The sequence below is a fragment of the Saccopteryx bilineata genome, chromosome 5 (genome assembly GCF_036850765.1).
Source record: "Saccopteryx bilineata isolate mSacBil1 chromosome 5, mSacBil1_pri_phased_curated, whole genome shotgun sequence".
Lineage (NCBI taxonomy): Eukaryota > Metazoa > Chordata > Mammalia > Chiroptera > Emballonuridae > Saccopteryx > Saccopteryx bilineata.
Genome location: NC_089494.1, coordinates 61,746,336 through 61,764,297, shown reverse-complemented (window position 1 = coordinate 61,764,297; position 17,962 = coordinate 61,746,336). Strand labels below are relative to the sequence as shown.

Here is a 17,962-nt window from a genome sequence, read left to right as displayed (position 1 = left end):
GGACTCTCTCTCTCTCTCTCTTTTTTTTTTTTTTTTGTATTTTTCTGAAGCTGGAAATGGGGAGGCAGTCAGACAGACTCCCGCATGCACCGGACCGGGATCCACCCGGTACGCCCACCAGGGGGCGATGCTCTGCCCATCTGGGGTGTTGCTCTGTTGCATCCAGAGCCATTCTAGTGCCTGAGGCAGAGGCCATGGAGCCATCCTCAGCTCCCGGGCCAACTTTGCTCCAATGGAGCCTCGCTGCGGGAGGGGAAGAGAGAGACAGAGAGGAAGGAGAGGGGGAGGGGTGGAGAAGCAGATGGGCGCTTCTCCTGTGTGCCCTGGCCGGGAATCGAACCTGGGACTCTGCATGCCAGGCCAACGCTCTACCACTGAGCCAACTGGCCAGGGCCACAGGACTCTCTTAATAGCTGTCCAGGGGATTCTCTGAGGTTTGTGAACCACTGCACTAGCATTTTTTAACATTTCCACGGGCTGCAATGAAACATTAGCAAGTGCGGAGGCTGCAGTGGCAGCAACGCTATAAGCAGTGAACTGCAGGAGTGTGTGTTCTAAAGGAGCCTAAGTGAACAGGCTGTTTGGGTCAAGTCCTTGAGCCCAAGATTCCTCTTCAGTAATTTTCTTTTCTCTTTAAATCTCCTGAACTCACAAGCCATAGTTTCTTCCCTTTTCCGGTCAAAGTTGTTAGTTCATCCTCCCTGGGGGAAGGGCTGTTTCTGATACCCTTCATAATGTCAAGAGATTTACACCAGCTAGAATTCCTGCTGCTGTTTACCCTCTGTTACAGCCATTTCCTTGAAGTCATGAGCTGCTTAAAAAATTCTTAACATCCAACATAATGCTTTTCTGTATTTCTTTGTGGCAGAACTATGATATTTTGATAGCTCTACGGGTCACAATTATATGTCAGTACTCACCATAAAATGGTAAATGGTGTAATGACAACACAGAGAGAGACCATGTTGCAAGCAGACTTAATTCAAGGTAACACAGTAGAACACCCACTTCACACAGAGAGCTGAAGCCAGTACTGGGTAGTGTTGTCGTTACAGCATTTTTCATTGGCTGAGAGGGTAAGGTAGCTCCTAGCATGAGAGAACTGTATCACAGAGTTTGGTAATAGACTATTAGATAAATAGAGAGAGAATTTTATAGGGAATATTTTAGAGACAAATAACATTCTAATGAATTAGCATGCATGGGGCAATATTAAATGAGTCAATGAGTATGACATCTTGTGGTTTATTTTTTATGTTATTTCATATATTCTATATATGAATATATTCTTTTTAAAGGCCCAAATGCAAGAGCAAACATTTCGAACAGTGGATCTGAATCCTGAATGTGCATCAGAATGACCTTTAAGCTTGTTGAAATACAAATGCCCTGGATTCCAAGAGATTATTTTTATATTGGTAGGTCTGGAGCCCAGGAAGCTGTTTCTAACAAGCACTCCGGGTGATTCTGGTGAGATGAGCCTTACCTTTTGTTTTGAGAAACAGTGACAATCTAACTCAGGAAGAGGAGGAAAGTGAATGAGTGTCAGATGGTAAAGCTCAGCCAGTTTCACAGTTGTACCTGCTTTGGAATGCATTATTTCAAGCTTTTGAGTAGCACATATATTCTGCCTAGTTCTAGGGTTATTTGTGTATGTGCCCCAGTGCTCCGCAAAGACTGTATATTCAGTTGGGCTTACCCTGGTCCTTCTCATTATTGAGAAGGTGCTCAGTAATACTTGTCAAATGAATGAAGGCAATAGGGTAAAAATGCCATTCCAAGAGAATGATTGAAACAGTCAGAGAGAGTCCAGTTTTGGCCCCTTTCACCCACCAGCTGTGAGACCTTTGAAGTCTCGTCTTCTCTTAGTGCCTGAGTCTAGCATTTGTAGCATGGGAGATAAATTTCTTCCTCTTTCTCAGGGCTGCTGTGGGGTAACGATGAGGTAATGTATGTGAAAACACTTTAAAATTGCAGACCTACTTCATTTTTTTTTAACATAACAGTCTTCTTGCTCTAACTCCATTTCTCCTGTGAATGAGTGCTAGGTTCTGGCCATTATGGAAAAGCAAATCCTGTTATTCAGAATTTAAAATAACCACTTTACTTTTCCAACTTCAAGAAGAGGAAACAATCAATTAAGTACTAAAAATTAATAATATAAATGGAAGAAATACCTTTCAGATAATGAAGGGAGATACACAAGAGACCAAATTAACTGTTCACACTGCAGTTTAACTCGGAGATAAGGACTTGGAAGTCTGCAAGTGTTTAATGAAATGTTTGAATTTTAGTGGCTCCCTTGAGATCACTTAAAAGGCAGCAGGTGTCTGATAAGATGAGCTGAGAGGTACAGGTACATAATATCCCTTTAAAAACCTCAAGGTAGGAATTACAACCACCTCTCAAGCTGTAAGGAACCAAAGAACTGAAAGAAATTAGGTCACTTACCAGAGGCAATGTGATCCTGGTGGTAATCACTGGTGTACGACTAGAGCCAGTCCATAGCTCAGTGAGGAGAGTAAGGACATTGTACAGAGAATTCCATGAGCTGTATTTGTTCAATTGAGCCTACTGTGTTTTAATCTAAGATTAGATCTTTCCTTGTTTTGGCTTATTAAAATGTCCTTGCCTTTTTTCTTTAGAGAGAGGGAAAAGGGAGGGGGGGGGAGAGAGATAGAGAGACAGGAAGGGCGAGATGAGAAACATCAACTCATAGTTATGGCACTGTTAGTTGTTCATTGATTGCTTTTCATATGTGCCTCAACCAGGGGGCTCCAGCCAAGTCAATGACCCCTTACTCAAGCCAGTGACCTCAGGCTCAAGCCAGTGACCTTTGGGCTCAAGCCAGCGACCATGGGGTCATGTCTATAATCCCACGCTCAAGCTGGTGAATCTGTGCTCAAACCAGATAAACCTGCATTCAGCTAGCAACCTCAGGGTTTCAAACATGGGACTTCAGTGTCCCAGGTCAATGCTGTATCTACTGCATCACTAATTTCAAAAATGTCAATATATTTTTAAATTGACAATAATATTATAACTCTCTATTCAAATTTATTTATTCAGCCTTGAGTCTGAATTCTGGATCCATTCAAGACAAGTGGCTTGAGGCAAATTTCGAATCCATTCAGATTTTTATTTCTCCATGTGTAAAGTCACAAAAATTAACAATATTTGCAAAGACCTTAGCATAATTTGTAGTACATAATAGGTGATCAATAATTGGTGGTGGTTAGATGAAGAATAAAGACAATATGCAAGTGTTATCTAGGTAAGTAAATTAAAGTGTCGATGTTATAAAATTGTTTTCAGTACTGTGTTTGATGTTTTTCCATTTATTCCATGGTGGCCTCATTTGGACCCTAGCCATGACTTTGTTTCAAGAGGAAGTATAAACCGAAAGCACCAAGGCAATTTCCCTTTATACATACAGCCAACCCAAGAGTCCTGTGTCAGTCATTAGAAACCTTCCAGCCTGACCAGGCAGTGGCGCAGTGGATAGAGCCTCGGACTGGGATGCAGAGGACCCAGGTTTGAGACCCCGAGGTAGCCAGCTTGAGTGCGGGCTCATCTGGCTTGAGCAAAAGCTCACCAGATTGGACCCAAGGTCGCTGGCTCGAGCAAGGGGTTACTCAGTCTGCTGAAGGCCTGTGGTCAAGGCACATATGAGAAAGCAATCAATGAACAACTAAGGTGTCAAAACAAAAAACTGATGACTGATGCTTCTCATCTCTCTTCGTTCCTGTCTGTCTGTCCCTATCTATCCCTCTCTCTGACTCTATCTCTGTCCTTGAGATAGAGAGAGAGAGAAACCTTCCAGAGAGAGAGAGAGAGAAACCTTCCAGAACCAGTGATATAGAGTCATATTATGCCAACTGGCTGAAGTTCTTGTTGGATCTAGACTTTAAACATATACCCTTGGTTCTAGGACTAGTACTTCCCTATTGAATAATATGTATCTTTTATTTCCAATACTTACATCGTCATCAGTGTTTGTTGACGATCTGAATGAATAAATGTGAAAATGAATCTTAGGGAATACAATAGCTTCATAAAGCATTAGGTTTCCCCAATTATCTGCTGCTGTTTGTTTAAGAGACCTATATGACAGGTGACTTTTAACTTACTAACTTACTAAGAAATACAGCAAACAGGAAAAAAGGGAGCTCCTCATTATTAAAAAGCATTTGTATTAAGTCTGTATGGACACTCCAGGTGTTCCGACAGGCATCTTCCTAGTCCAGATTTAAGCCAAATTTCAGCTCATTGCCTAATAACATCCCGGTTGTTTCCCTATGAATTCTGTAATTAAAATTTGTCAGACTCCTTTGACTGCATTGAAAAAAATGTTCCTGAATATGGCCTAGCTTTGATGGCAAAAGCATTAGGAAATGGAATAGAACTAATTCATTGAGTGCCTGACAAATGCCACATATTTTGTGTATTTATTTAAGCTTCGTAACCATTTTGCTGTTGAGGGAACTAGAGCTCAGGGGGCTTAAGTAAATTTTCTGTGGCTTATGGACAACAAGTGGCAGAGAGGATTCAGAGCCAGGTTTGTGTGTCTAGGGCTCATTCTGACTCTGTAACTTGTCATTTGTCCTTTTCTTTCCAGCAAATGTGAAAGACACATAAAACAGATTGTAGCTAGAGGTAGGAAGGACTAAAAGAACTGAGTGTGGCGTGGTGGAAAGTCATACTGCTTGTCTATCAGTAGTATGTGATTTGGGGCCTTAAGTTACCCAACTGTAAGGCCACAGAGTTGGACCAAATAAACTCTGAGTGGGGACCACGCAGCTCAGTTTGCTAGGGCAGCTGCGATTTACACCTGCTGTGCCAAGGGAACTGTTATTAGCACCCCTTTCACTTTTAAAAGTGTTTCACTGTAGATCCTAAAGTCTAAGGTCTCCCTGTTCATAGAATTCTTTCCAGGTCTCAACTTCTATAATTTCCAGTTGAATCTAATAGTTTCCTTGATGACTGAAGCAACACGAATTTTCATTTCCCAGGCCTGTGCAGTATCAGGGACTGACAGCACCTGAGGTGACTTGGTCTGGAGGTTGCTTTGCATTTCTGATAGGGATATTTTTTCTGCTCGTACTGCTTTCCTTGAAAATTACACTAGTAAATTCCCTTCTAGTCAATTTGGTTCCAGTTAATTTGAGATCATTATATAAATATTTGCTTCCAGTTCATACTAATAGTGGCTACCAGTTGTTGAGTCCTTAGAGAAGTCAGGTTGAGTGCATTATTTCATTTAATATGCTTGTTGTTGCTAAAAGATAAGCTCACTTTCCACATAAGAAAACTGAGGCTTAGAAAAGTTAAGTGACTTGCAAGTAAGAGATGGAGCCAGGTCTTCCTAATCTCTCTCTTTTTTTTTTTTTTTTTTTCTACAGAGACAGAGAGAGTCAGAGAGAGGGATAGACAGACAGGAACGGAAAGATGAGAAGCATCAATCATCAGTTTTTCCTTGCATGTTGCAACTCCTTAGTTGTTCATTGATTGCTTTCTCATATGTGCCTTGACCACGGGCCTTCAGCAGACTGAGTAACCAACCCCCTGCTGGAGCCAGGGGCCCTGGGTCAAAGCTGGTGAGCTTTTTGCTCAAGCCAGATGAGCCCACGCTCAAGCTGGTGACCTCGGGGTCTCGAACCTGGGTGCTCCGCATCCTAGTCCAATGCTCTATCCACTGTGCCACCGCCTGGTCAGGCCTTCCTAATCTTTTAAACATTATACTACACACACATACACAGCTGATAATTTTAAAAAGTATCAGGCCTCCTAAATTCCCATTGGCCTTTCCTATTTTTATCAGTGGCAGTGCTACTCTGTAATTTCTTTTCTTTTCTTTTTTTTTATTCAGTGAGAGGAGGGGAGGCAGAGAGACTTCTGCATGCCCCGGACCAGGATCCACCTGGCAAGCCCACTTGGGGAGGATGATGCCCTTCCCATCTGGGGTGTTGCTCTATCGCTCAGGAATAGCACCTGAGGCAGAGGCCATGGAGCCATCCTCAGTGCTCGGGGCCAACTTGCTCCAAGCAAGCCATAGCTGCAGGAGGGGAAGGGAGGGATGGAGAAGCAGATGGGTGCTGCTTCTGTGTGCCCTGACTGGGAATTGAACCCAGGACATCCACACACCGGGCCAATGCTGTACCACTGAGCCAATCGGCCAGGGCTGCTACTCTGTAATTTTATCTTCATTGCTTCCACCATCCATATTCACTTTAGAGTAGAAGCATCTGCCTCAAATAAACAGTTAACAGATTTTGACAAAGAGGTTTTCAGGAAAAATAAATAAGGTGTTAGAAAGTGGATGCAATGAATAGTTATTTAAATAGACCTTCTTTTTCTTCTTCTTTTTTTAGAATGTCTTTCTTTACCAGAGTATAGAACAGAAAACAGACACTTGTTTTTTTGTTTATATTTACACAAACAATAATAGTTAAATAAAAACCACCAGTTGACACTCATATCATTCTGCTTTTATTTATTTTTTGTCTGGCTAACTCACAAAGATGCAGATGTCTTGGATTGACTCTATCCCACCATTTAAACTTTCCTGATGACATAGATGCCAAAATGAGCATGTATACATAGTCCAGTGGTATGAAAAACATTTTTTTTTCTTTCTTTACAGTCCCTGAATATAAACAGGGAAAAATTAATTTCATGCCAAGAAATTTTGGGCACTTTAACAATCATCCCGTTTCTGCTACTAAGATAACAAAATTGGTATTACAAGTTAAAATATAAAAGTCTAACAGTTTTTACAAAAATGCAAATAATCTGCTACTCAGACATAAAATGTTGATTTCTTTCAAATCACAAAGTAAGGCACCATTGGATTAAACATTTTTCTCAGCTTTTACTAAATAAAATGCATAGTGAAATAAATACTGAACATTGAATTTTTAATACTGTAATACATTTCAATATAAAATGATATGTGAATGTTAAAATACTGTATTGCATTTTGAATATGTTTACCTGGAAATTTTAAGGGGAAAAAAACATGTAAGCTTTGATTTCAGGGAAGAAAATGATTCATTTTTGTGATTTATTGGAGTTGAAAATTTTAGCATAGAACTTATTCAAAGTTTTTGAGGCAATTAGGTTGTTAACTATCAAAGTAAGGATGTAAGTGTATTAATGAAACATTCACTTAAAAAACACATTCTGAAACATCTGTGTCCTGGGTGAAGAGTAACCTTGTTTCAGGCCTTGGGATGGTAGCTGCAGAGCTGGACTACATCAGGAAATTGGCCACTCTTCCTGCCCCTTACAAAATTCAGACCCACTTTCTGTGTGTCAGACTTTTCTCTGCCATGTTTGCTAGGAATTGAAGCGGGTCATTACAGTTTCTCATAGGAATTTTAATCAACTGTTGTTAAAGAATGACATCTGATCAAAGAATCCAAAATAAAACATGCTATATTACCAAAATATGAGCGAGCAATAATTTTTTTTTTCTTTTGTAAAATACTTTGCCAACCTTGTTATACTTTTATATTTCTTGATTCTTTGGGTAAAAGATCCCAAGTGCCTGAAAGACAAATGAATGGGGGGTGGGGGAGGCAAGTTCTCTTATGTTTTAAGCCCAGGACTTCAGCAAGAAAAGTTATAAAAATACAATATATTCAAATGGGTAACATCATAATTTATTAGACATCCCATTTCTTAGAACTCTAAGTTCTTTTGCTTTTATATAAATGAAACAATCATTTCTTCTATAAATAGGAATGCTTCTTTCAAAATTTTCTTTGGGTTGATTTCTTATTAGCGTCTCCCAGTAATACATGAACAATACACTGAAACCACGATACTAAGTTTAGGTAGATATACATACACATATGTGACCGTGTGATTTTAAAAAATAAGTAATGGTAATTTCAAACATAATCAACCATATAAAATATCTAAAAGGAAAAAAAAAATTTTTCCAACTCTACCGCTAGATTTGAAAGTCCCAGTAAAATCTGTAAACAAAATTATACAATAAAAGGCAAGGCTGGCTCTTCCCTATGGTCCTTTTGGGAGCTTTATTTGCATAGATCCAAGTAAAGGCTTCTCAGGCAGAGTTTCAAAACAAATTTCCTCCCACAACCAGTAAGAATCTCTTTCTCTCAAACCCATTAACAACAGATTTAGATTTTTAGAATTTTGCCCATCAACCCAAATCTGATCTCTTCTTCTGAATTTCTAACTTGCTACCTTTCCCTGACTTTCCCCCCACTACTGAGCCTCTGAGCCTCTCCGCCCTGAGGAACAGCTGGGAGGCCACCTCAAACGTGCAAGGCAGAAATCCAGCTGACAGGTGGGCTCCAGTCAGCTGGTGCTGAGCCCAGAAGCCCCAACAGGCTTTCAGTTTCTTTCCAATGGCTTTATTCCACGTGACTGTTAAACCCCATCCAAGCAATTTCTGACCTTGGTACTGTGAAGCAACACTTGTATACAGATATTAAGGGAAGAGGGAAAAAAAGGGAGCAAAATCTAAGATCAAGCTGTCTGCCAGACAAGGTGTTGGGTTCTAACTTTATTTTTAGTTACCTCTTGAATTGCTAAAGCTCATCTTGCATTGTTGCTTTTTAAACAAAAGGTTTTGCACTGGCCTCTGTCTTCTAGGCCCGCACTCAGTCCAATAGGTAGCTGCCAGCCACGTGTGGCCATCGAGCCCTTGAAATGTGACTAGTCCAAGGAGAGATGCGCTTTAAGTTTTAGACACAAATCCAGATTTTGAAGATATAGTACCAAAAAAAAAAAAAAAAAAGTAAACTATCTCATTAATAGTTGTTATTTTAATTGCAGGCCCACATGATATTTTGGATAATATATATTAAAATTAATTTCACCTATTTCTTTTTTAATGCGGCTACTAGAAATATTTAAACTGTCTATGTGGCTCACACTATATTTCTATTGGACAGCCCTGTGCTAGAACCTACCTCAGACTGCCAAAGATTATAATCTATAACCGCAAACATTTTCATGTAAGCCCTGGCTCAGCAACTAACTTGCTTAGGTGGTCTGTGGTTCGTGGAAACAGACAAGAGGCCAAGCATCTAAAAAAGGCATGGAAAAAAGCAGCTCTCAGGGACTTTAATCTTATCTGCAGCAAATATGCAGTGAATGTTTGAATTTGGTTGGTTGAAAGCTAGGACACAATTCATCTCTGCCTACTTGCCATAAAAGCCAATGACCTCCAAGCAGTCAACACCGCTCGGCTGCAGCTGAAGCGAGCAATAGCTTTAAGAATATATGCAGAATAAAAATATAGGTGTATTTCTTTAACGATTCCCACCCTCCACACACATACTCCCACATCACCTTCCCTTCTTCTCCACTCCCAGTATGAAGGGACCAGGGGAGACAAGGGGAGGAGGCGTGCAACTCTTGATAGCAACAACAGAAGTAGCTCTCGGCCCGGGTGGAGAAGAGCCGGCAAGGATCACCTTGGGATGGGAGGCAGGGGCGGGGCACCCCTTTCTCTTCGGTTGGATCCACCTTGGTGAAAAAATGGACAAAATATAAATTTTGGTTAGAAAGCTTCTGTTCTCACTGTAGAAACTCAAAAATGTTTGCAAAGGTATCCACAATCTTACATCTGATGACCAAGACTGGAAATAACTGGCCACATGCAGATAAGACAGGAGAAGGGAAGAAGCAAGTAAGGAGCTGAACAAACATTACCAGAGGACGACCCACCCCTGGCTACTGAGTCCTTGCATTAAGTTATGAAATGTTTTTTTTTTTTTGTATTTTTTTTCTGAAGCTGGAAACGGGGAGAGACAGTCAGACTCCCGCATGCGCCCGACCGGGATCCACCCGGCATGCCCACCAGGGGCGACGCTCTGCCCACCAGGGGGCGATGCTCTGCCCCTCTGGGGCGTCGCTCTGCTGCGACCAGAGCCACTCTAGCGCCTGGGGCAGAGGCCAAGGAGCCATCCCCAGTGCCCGGGCCATCTTTGCTCCAATGGCGCCTTGGCTGTGGGAGGGGAAGAGAGAGACAGAGAGGAAGGACGGGGGGTGTGGAGAAGCAAATGGGAACTTCTCCTATGTGCCCTGGCCGGGAATCGAACCCGGGTCCCCCGCACGCCAGGCCGATGCTCTACCGCTGAGCCAACCCGCCAGGGCCAAGTTAAGAAAAAATTTTAAAATTGCTTTTCTTCTTATTACATACATAGTGTGTATTTATTATAAGTTTTAAAAAAATAAATGAGTAAAAACAAAACAAAAAATTCATCCATGCTGGCACTACTGAGAGATAATCAAAAACATTATTTTCTATATATAAACAGTTCCCTTTTGTCTTCCAAAAATTGGATCATATATAGTCATTTTGAATATCTTTCAAAGTCATTATTACTCTTTACACATATAATATTAATGACCCTCTGCTTTCTATTTTACAGGTTTACTAGAGTTTATTCATCTAATCCCCTTTTGTTGGCATTTAGGCATCTTCTAGTCTCTAAATAATGCTTTTTTTTTTTTTTTCTTTTTCATTTTTTCATTTTTCTGAAGCTGGAAACGGGGAGAGACAGTCAGACAGACTCCCACAAGCGCCCGACCGGGATCCACCCGGCACGCCCACCAGGGGTGACGCTCCGCCCACCAGGGGGCGATGCTCTGCCCATCCTGGGCGTCGCCATATTGCGACCAGAGCCACTCTAGCGCCTGAGGCAGAGGCCACAGAGCCATCCCCAGCGCCCCGGCCACCTCTGCTCCAATGGAGCCTCGGCTGCAGGAGGGGAAGAGAGAGACAGAGAGGAAGGAGAGGGGGAGGGGTGGAGAAGCAAATGGGCGCTTCTCCTGTGTGCCCTGGCCGGGAATCGAACCCGGGTTCTAAATAATGCATTTTTGATAGTAGTTATCCTAATCGGTGTGAAGTGGTATTTTCTTGTAGTTTTATTTGTATTTCCCTAATGATTAGGAATGCTGAACATCTTTTCATGTGTTTATTTAACGTCTGTATATCTTTTTCATAGAAATGTCTAATCAAGTATTCAACCCATTTTAAAAATTGGGTTGTTTGATTTTTTTGTTGTTAAATTGAGGAATTCTTTATATATTTTGGATATTCTTTTTTTGTTTGTTTTTTGTATTTTTCTGAAGTGAGAAGTGGGGGGCAGCAGACAGACAGACTCCTGTATGCACCCAACTGGTATCCACCTGGCATGCCCACCAGGGGGTGATGTTTGGCCCATCTTGGGCGTTGCTCTGCTGCAACTGGAGCCATTATAGCGCCTGAGGCAGAGGCCATGGAGCTATCCTCAGCGCCCGGGCCAAACTTTGCTCCAATGGAGCCTTGGCTGTGGGAGGGGAAGAGAGAGATAGAGAGAAAGAAGAGGGGGAGAGGTAGAGAAGCAGATGAGTGCTTCTCCTGATGTGCCCTGGCCGGGAATCGAACCCGGGACTTTCACATGCCAGGCCAATGCTCTACTGCTGAGCCAACTGGCCAGGGCCTGGATATTGTATATCCGATATATGATTTATAAATATTTTATCCTATTACAGGGGTTGCCTTCTCATTCTGTTGATAGTGTTATTTTTAAAACTATGCATATTTGTGAGCTATCCAGGTTTAAAATCCATTCACAATTTTTGAATTTATTTGTCCCACACACATTTTTCTGAGGATCTTACCATTGTTAGGCATAGGGCCAGATACTCAGATGCTTAGGCATGTCACCAGAGGGCACGTGTGAGTTTAGCATGTCTACTATGGCCACTGCTCTGAGATGCAGGTGGGCTGGCACCAATAGATTTCTCAGCAGACAGCTGAATGGCAAACCTAAGTTGCCCACTTTGGGATTTCTGAGATAGAACCAAATCTCTGAGCAAGGAGAGGAGTCAGAGGAAAACACTAGCATTTCATTACCTTGCCTGTTTATCTTACCATTCCAACCAAGTCTGTCCTTGGGCAGATATCTGAGGAAAGACTCATCTGGATATAAACCAGCCATCTTTTATGGCTCCTTGACTATCAACTACCATACCACAGTTAGTTACAAAACAAGGGCTGGCCTTGTGCAAAGCTTTACCTAGGTGGCACTATTCAGGGCTGCCGGGTGCCTGACAAGGCTGCGAGCCTGGAGGCCAAGGTGGCTACTGCAGGAGCAGAATAAAACCATTGGGTAGGACTTTATGTGTTCTTAGAGAGATGATCCTTTATCAATATAAAACATTAAAATGCACAATGCTAGAAATTTAAGGTAAATCCACAAAAACAGTTTAGGGGGCAGTGGAAATTAATTCACCAATTTAAGAAACATTTTTAAGTGTCTACCATGTGTCAGGCTCCGTGCCACTCGAGGAAGATGCAATAATGAGCAGGACATAGTTCCTGTCTTTAAATCTCATACAGTCTCAGAGACAGGAGGATGGGGAGGAACTGTGTTCAGCTATTAACTGAAAAACCAGAGGAGCTGGGAGACGGTGCTGTTACTGACTTAAATATGCATATACATACATACAGGGGTGGGCAAAAAGTAAGTGTATCATGCCATTCTTTTGAGTTCATAAAACTGTTGTAATAATCATTACCTGTATGTCTTTTTTTTTCCTTTTTTAAAAATTTATTCTAGAGAGAGAGGAAGGGGGAGAGAGAGACAGAAAGATCAATCTGTTCCTGTATGTGCTCTGATCAGGGATCAAACCCATAACTTTTGCATTTTAGGACAACTCTCTAACCAATCGAAGTTTCTAGCCAGGGCTATATGTCTTTTTCCAGATGAACAACTGTAAACCTACTTCTACCCACCCCTGTATGTATGTATGTATGTGTGTGTGTGTGTATACATACATACACACACACATATAACATTTAAATTAGATTAAGAATATATATCAGAAATTAGGAACATGCACACAACCACACAGAACTCAAAGGTATTTGTTCCATGTGAAAACTTATTTTTCACCAAAAATTTCAACCACCACTCTTGTATGATAATTTTCATTATAATCATATCATTTTTATTAGGCATCATCTGAGAATGCACTATTGCACACAAATGAATTTTCCCAGGAAGCGACTTCTCCTTTTAAGCAGCAATATTCTGTTTACTTCTGTCATTTGTTACTGAAAATTTTCCTAAAATATTTTCTAATTCTTTGAATTTTTCAGCAGAGGACAAAGCGCAATTTGACTGTCCCAAATAACCCAACAGAGACATCTGGTGTTGTCCTGTGCTGTCATACACAGCACACCTCTGTGTTCCTGTCTCCTCCTCTGCCACCTGTCACTTCTCCCTGAAGTCAGTGATTTTGCTTCTAACCCACGTTAACTTCAGCTAATATTAATCTGCTCTGAAGCTGGGAACCAACTAAGAATTAAGACCTATGTGCAAAGAGTCAGTATGCTCTGAGTACGTGTAAGGAGCTCTGCTGGGCAGTGAGGTCCAGGCTGATGCTGTGATGCTATCTGACATGCGCAAACACTCTCCTCCACACATTTCTGCTTTGGGAGTTTGGTTCTGAAGCTGAGGCTCTAACAAGACTGAGCCTCATCAGTGATACATGTATATTTCATGTTAATTCTTTCTCAGTTCTCTACATTTGCTGCTGTAAAATATTATTTTTTCTATTCCCTCTTCTTGTTCACATTTTTTCCCAAATAGTAGAAAAGTGACTCACTTCTTATGGTAGCATTACATTTATTAGCAACCCCCCCCCCGAAACCTAAGTGTCCAATAATGGTAAACTAAGTTATTATATGCTGACTTGATAGAAATCTGTATAATAAAAATCATGTGATAAAATAGGGAAGTGGTTACTAAGTATATAACCCTCCCCACCAAAAAAACTATACTCTATAATTATAACCACATAAATTAATCTGAATTAGATGGATAAAAATTAGATGAGAACTTGATAACATAAAAATGTTTATGTGGAGATATTATGGGTACACCTAAAATTTTCATGTAATGCTCTGTAAAGCCATAATTATATTTAAAAGATCAAGGCAGTCACAGTAAGTTTTTGTTATAATTTAATAAGATATTCTGCCAGTCTCAAAATTAATAGTAATAGAAAGAAGATGGCTTTTTTGTGTCATCTTAGGAAGATCAAAATGGGGGATGAGTGTCTAAACAAGCAAAATGATAAAATCTAATCCACTAGCAACCCAAAGTATTATGGGCTTATAGTAGTACCTCAAAGAATCCTTTCTCATATGCATTCTGGATTATCTCTGTTTTCCTCACTGTGTAGAAGGGGGAATTTACCAAAGTTTAGATGGCTTCAAATCCTGAAGTGACTTCTCTGAAGTCTCCCCACTTTAGGCAAGAGGCCTGGGTTTCCCATACACCTCTCAGTTGTACATAACCCAGGCTATTCAAGTAGGAAGCCGCTGCAAGCCCTTGCAGAAATACTCACTCCGGCTTTCGTTTCTTGCCAATTTACTGGGATAACTTTTGGTTGTTGGTACATATGGCTCTGGAGGTGGCAAATCAGAAATCGGGTGGAAGAAGAATCTGCTTTCCCACTCATCTGAGGGAGAGAAACAAACAGTATCTTCAGTATTAAGACAATCTGCTATAAAGACGTGTAATGAAAGGCACAGAAGGAAACAGAACTGAAGAGATGGCTTCTAGTTTTATGTCTAGAAATTTAGAGAAAAGCTGGAAGCACCAGAAATGGTACTGATAATCGCACATTAATAAATATACTTGTCTGGCCCTGGCCGGTTGGCTCAGCGGTAGAGCGTCGGCCTAGCGTGCGGAGGACCCGGGTTCGATTCCCGGCCAGGGCACATAGGAGAAGCGCCCATTTGCTTCTCCACCCCTCCGCCGCGCCTTCCTCTCTGTCTCTCTCTTCCCCTCCCGCAGCCAAGGCTCCATTGGAGCAAAGATGGCCCGGGCGCTGGGGATGGCTCTGTGGCCTCTGCCCCAGGCGCTAGAGTGGCTCTGGTTGCAACATGGCGACACCCAGGAGGGTCGCAACATGGCGACACCCAGGATGGGCAGAGCATCGCCCCCTGGTGGGCGTGCCGGGTGGATCCCGGTCGGGCGCTTGCGGGAGTCTGTCTGACTGTCTCTCCCTGTTTCCAGCTTCAGAAAAATGCAAAAAAAAAATAAATAAAATAAATAAATAAATAAATATACTTGTCTGGCAATCACACCAAAGCTACATCTAAGTGATTTTAACTAGAGTGTCTAGGACCCAGCCAGACCCTTGCAGGAGCTGGGGGCTAAGGCTTGGGACACCTTTCTCAGTGGTGGGATTCAGCTGGTTCGCACTGGTTCGGCAGGACCAATACCTAATATTTTTGTTGACTTTGGCAAACCGAATCGGTTGTTAAAATGGCACCTGTAATCAGGGTTCTCTCTAAGGTGGGTGCCTGGGCAGCCACCAATGTGGAAATCACAAATTTACATTCCTTACTCTTTTTTAATGTCCATCTGTGCAACAACGTATGTATGTTCGTTCCGACCATAGATGAAAAAAAATTGCAAGTGAGGATGCCAATCAAGAAGCAATATGAAAATACCTTAAATAATAGTTTTATTGTTTTTTGTCAGGCATTATTTAATATTTTTTCATTAATATTTTAAAACTCTTTCTTATAACAATATAGTTTTGTGTAGCCCTTTTATTGTTCTTATTTAAGTATTAAATGCTTGAAATAATAAACTACCTTTCGGTATATCGTTTTTTTATCCTTAAACAGTCAGTAGAGCAGAGAACCAGTTGTTTAAATTATTTGAATCCCACCACTGACCTTTCTCCATGATTTCTCTCACCAGTAGAAGGAATACCTGAGACCTTCTGAGAAGAGAGGCAGAGGTAAGTTGCTTAATATCTGTGGGCCATTGGGCCTCCTACCTACAGCAAACTACTTAGAAAGGTAAGCTACAAAAGTGGTTCTTTTCAGAACTCGGGTATCTCTGAAAGAGTAACCAAAATGAGACTCAAGGATTAGAGACATATGATCTGTCTTTTTGGAAAGTGGAAGAGGAGGATTACTATTTTTTTTTCTTTATTTTAAATGGGGAGAGACAGACAGACTCCCGCATGCGCCCGACTGGGATCCACCCGGCACGCCCACCAGGGGCGATGCTCTGCCCACCAGGGGGTGATGCTCTGCCCCTCCAGGGTGTCGCTCTGCCGCGACCAGAGCCACTCTAGCGCCTGGGGCAGAGGCCAAGGAGCCATCCCCAGCGCCCAGGCCATCTTTGCTCCAATGGAGCCTTGGCTGCGGGAGGGGAAGAGAGAGACAGAGAGGAAGGAGGGGGGGGGGGTGGAGAAGCAAATGGGCGCTTCTCCTATGTGCCCTGGCTGGGAATCGAACCAGGTCCCCCGCACGCCAGGCCGACGCTCTACCGCTGAGCCAACCGGCCAGGGCCGGGATTACTATTTTAATTCAAAATCATGGTGGGCCCTAAAATGGATAGATCAGCAATTCTCAACCAGTGTGCTGAAAGAATTTTCAAAACATACAATAATACCTGACTATTTAGTCAGGGCCACTGACCTCTTTTCCTTTAGATTGTCAAATAAAAAAATTACAACAGCTAACAGAACAATAGCCATCTGGTGTGAATGAATCAAAATTAAACCTATTTTGGCCCTGGCAGGGTGGCTCAATGGATAAAGTGTCAACTCAGAGCACTAGAAGTTGTGGGTTTGACCCTGGGTCAGGGAGTGTATGAGAAGCAACCAATGAATGCACAACTAAATGGAACTAAGTGAAACAATAAGTTAATGCTTTCTCTCTCTCTTAAATCAATGGAAATTTTTTTTTTTTTTTTTTTTTTTTTTTTTTTTTTTTTTTTTGAGAAACAGGAAGGGAGAGACAAGGTGAGAGAGAGTGAGAAGCAGCTGTAGTCACTTTCTCTTTAGTTGTGTAGTGAGCCTCTCATACGTGCCTTGACTGGGGCCGCGCCAGTGTCTCTTCGCTCAAGTCAGCGACCTTGACTTTTTTGGGTTCAAGCTGGCAACTTTTGGGATCATGTAGACAATCCCTTTGCTCAAGTCAGTGACCTGGTGCTGACGAGTCTGCATTCACAGTCAGCAATGCTGGGGTTTCAAACCCATGACCTCAGCATTCCAGGTCAATGCTTTATATACTGTGCCACCACTGGTCAGTCAAAACAATGGAAAAATTAAAAGAAAAAAAAATTAAACCTATTTTTTGACATATCAGCAAAAAATATATTTTTTGGTGTGCCACAGTATTTTAGTAATTAGTTCATGTGTGCAATGAGATGAAAAGGGTCGAAAACCACTGGGTGAGACAGGTAGAGCAGCGCAGCATGGTGACAATGAGGGCCATGCAAACGAGAAATGTCAATGCAAACACACAAACACGTTTGTGCAAACGTGTGCTGCACGTCTCCAAGGAGCTGGGACCACACCTCACCTTCACATGAAGAGTCTTGGAAGCCATTTCTAATTGATGTTGATGGTGGAGGCAGGGGAGGTGCCCCAGAGCCAGGCCTGTCTGGAGGAAGGGGAGGCCGAGGCCCACTCCTGGGACTGTCTACCCCTCCTCTGGATGGCATCTGTGGGGTGGCAGGCAGGGCCCGAGACGTGCTGCCATTTCTGTTTATTGGAGGAGGTGGTGGGAGAGGGCCTGGAGCAAGAGAAAAGACATTTAGGACAATACCTTACACCCTACATTACTACTATTAACATAGCCATCACCAACGTGCAATCATCGAGTACCTGAAAGATATAAGCCCTTTTACAAGGAAACATGGAGAAATGGTGGGGACTTCCTAGGAGATTTAGCCAAGAAAAGAGCAGACACCTATAAATACAGAAATGCACATATGCATATACAGATGTGAAATGAGTGCATACCGAGAGCTAAGTGGCTGTTTGGGCTATGACTTAGTATTGAGATTCGAGATGATACAATTTAATTGAGAACAGGTGATAATCTGTTTATACTGACAACTGCATACATACTTTTTTTTTTTTTTAACAGGGACAGAGAGAGAGTCAGAGA

At 42.0% G+C, this 17,962-nt stretch overlaps 1 protein-coding gene across 5 annotated transcripts in view; it reads right to left on the bottom strand.

The window, feature by feature from the left end:
- Positions 1-6,466: 6,466 nt before the first annotated feature.
- WIPF1 (WAS/WASL interacting protein family member 1) overlaps positions 6,467-17,962 on the bottom strand; it is a 132,792-nt gene continuing 121,296 nt past the window's right edge. For all 5 annotated transcript variants that reach the window (XM_066279666.1, XM_066279667.1, XM_066279665.1 and 2 more), the window contains 3 exons: positions 17,372-17,584; positions 14,386-14,499; positions 6,467-9,507 (listed from right to left, as the gene is read on the bottom strand). In XM_066279666.1, the coding sequence (XP_066135763.1) occupies positions 9,452-9,507; positions 14,386-14,499; positions 17,372-17,584 (383 nt within the window). In that variant the 3' untranslated portion in view covers positions 6,467-9,451. The remainder of the gene's footprint in view (positions 9,508-14,385; positions 14,500-17,371; positions 17,585-17,962) is intronic.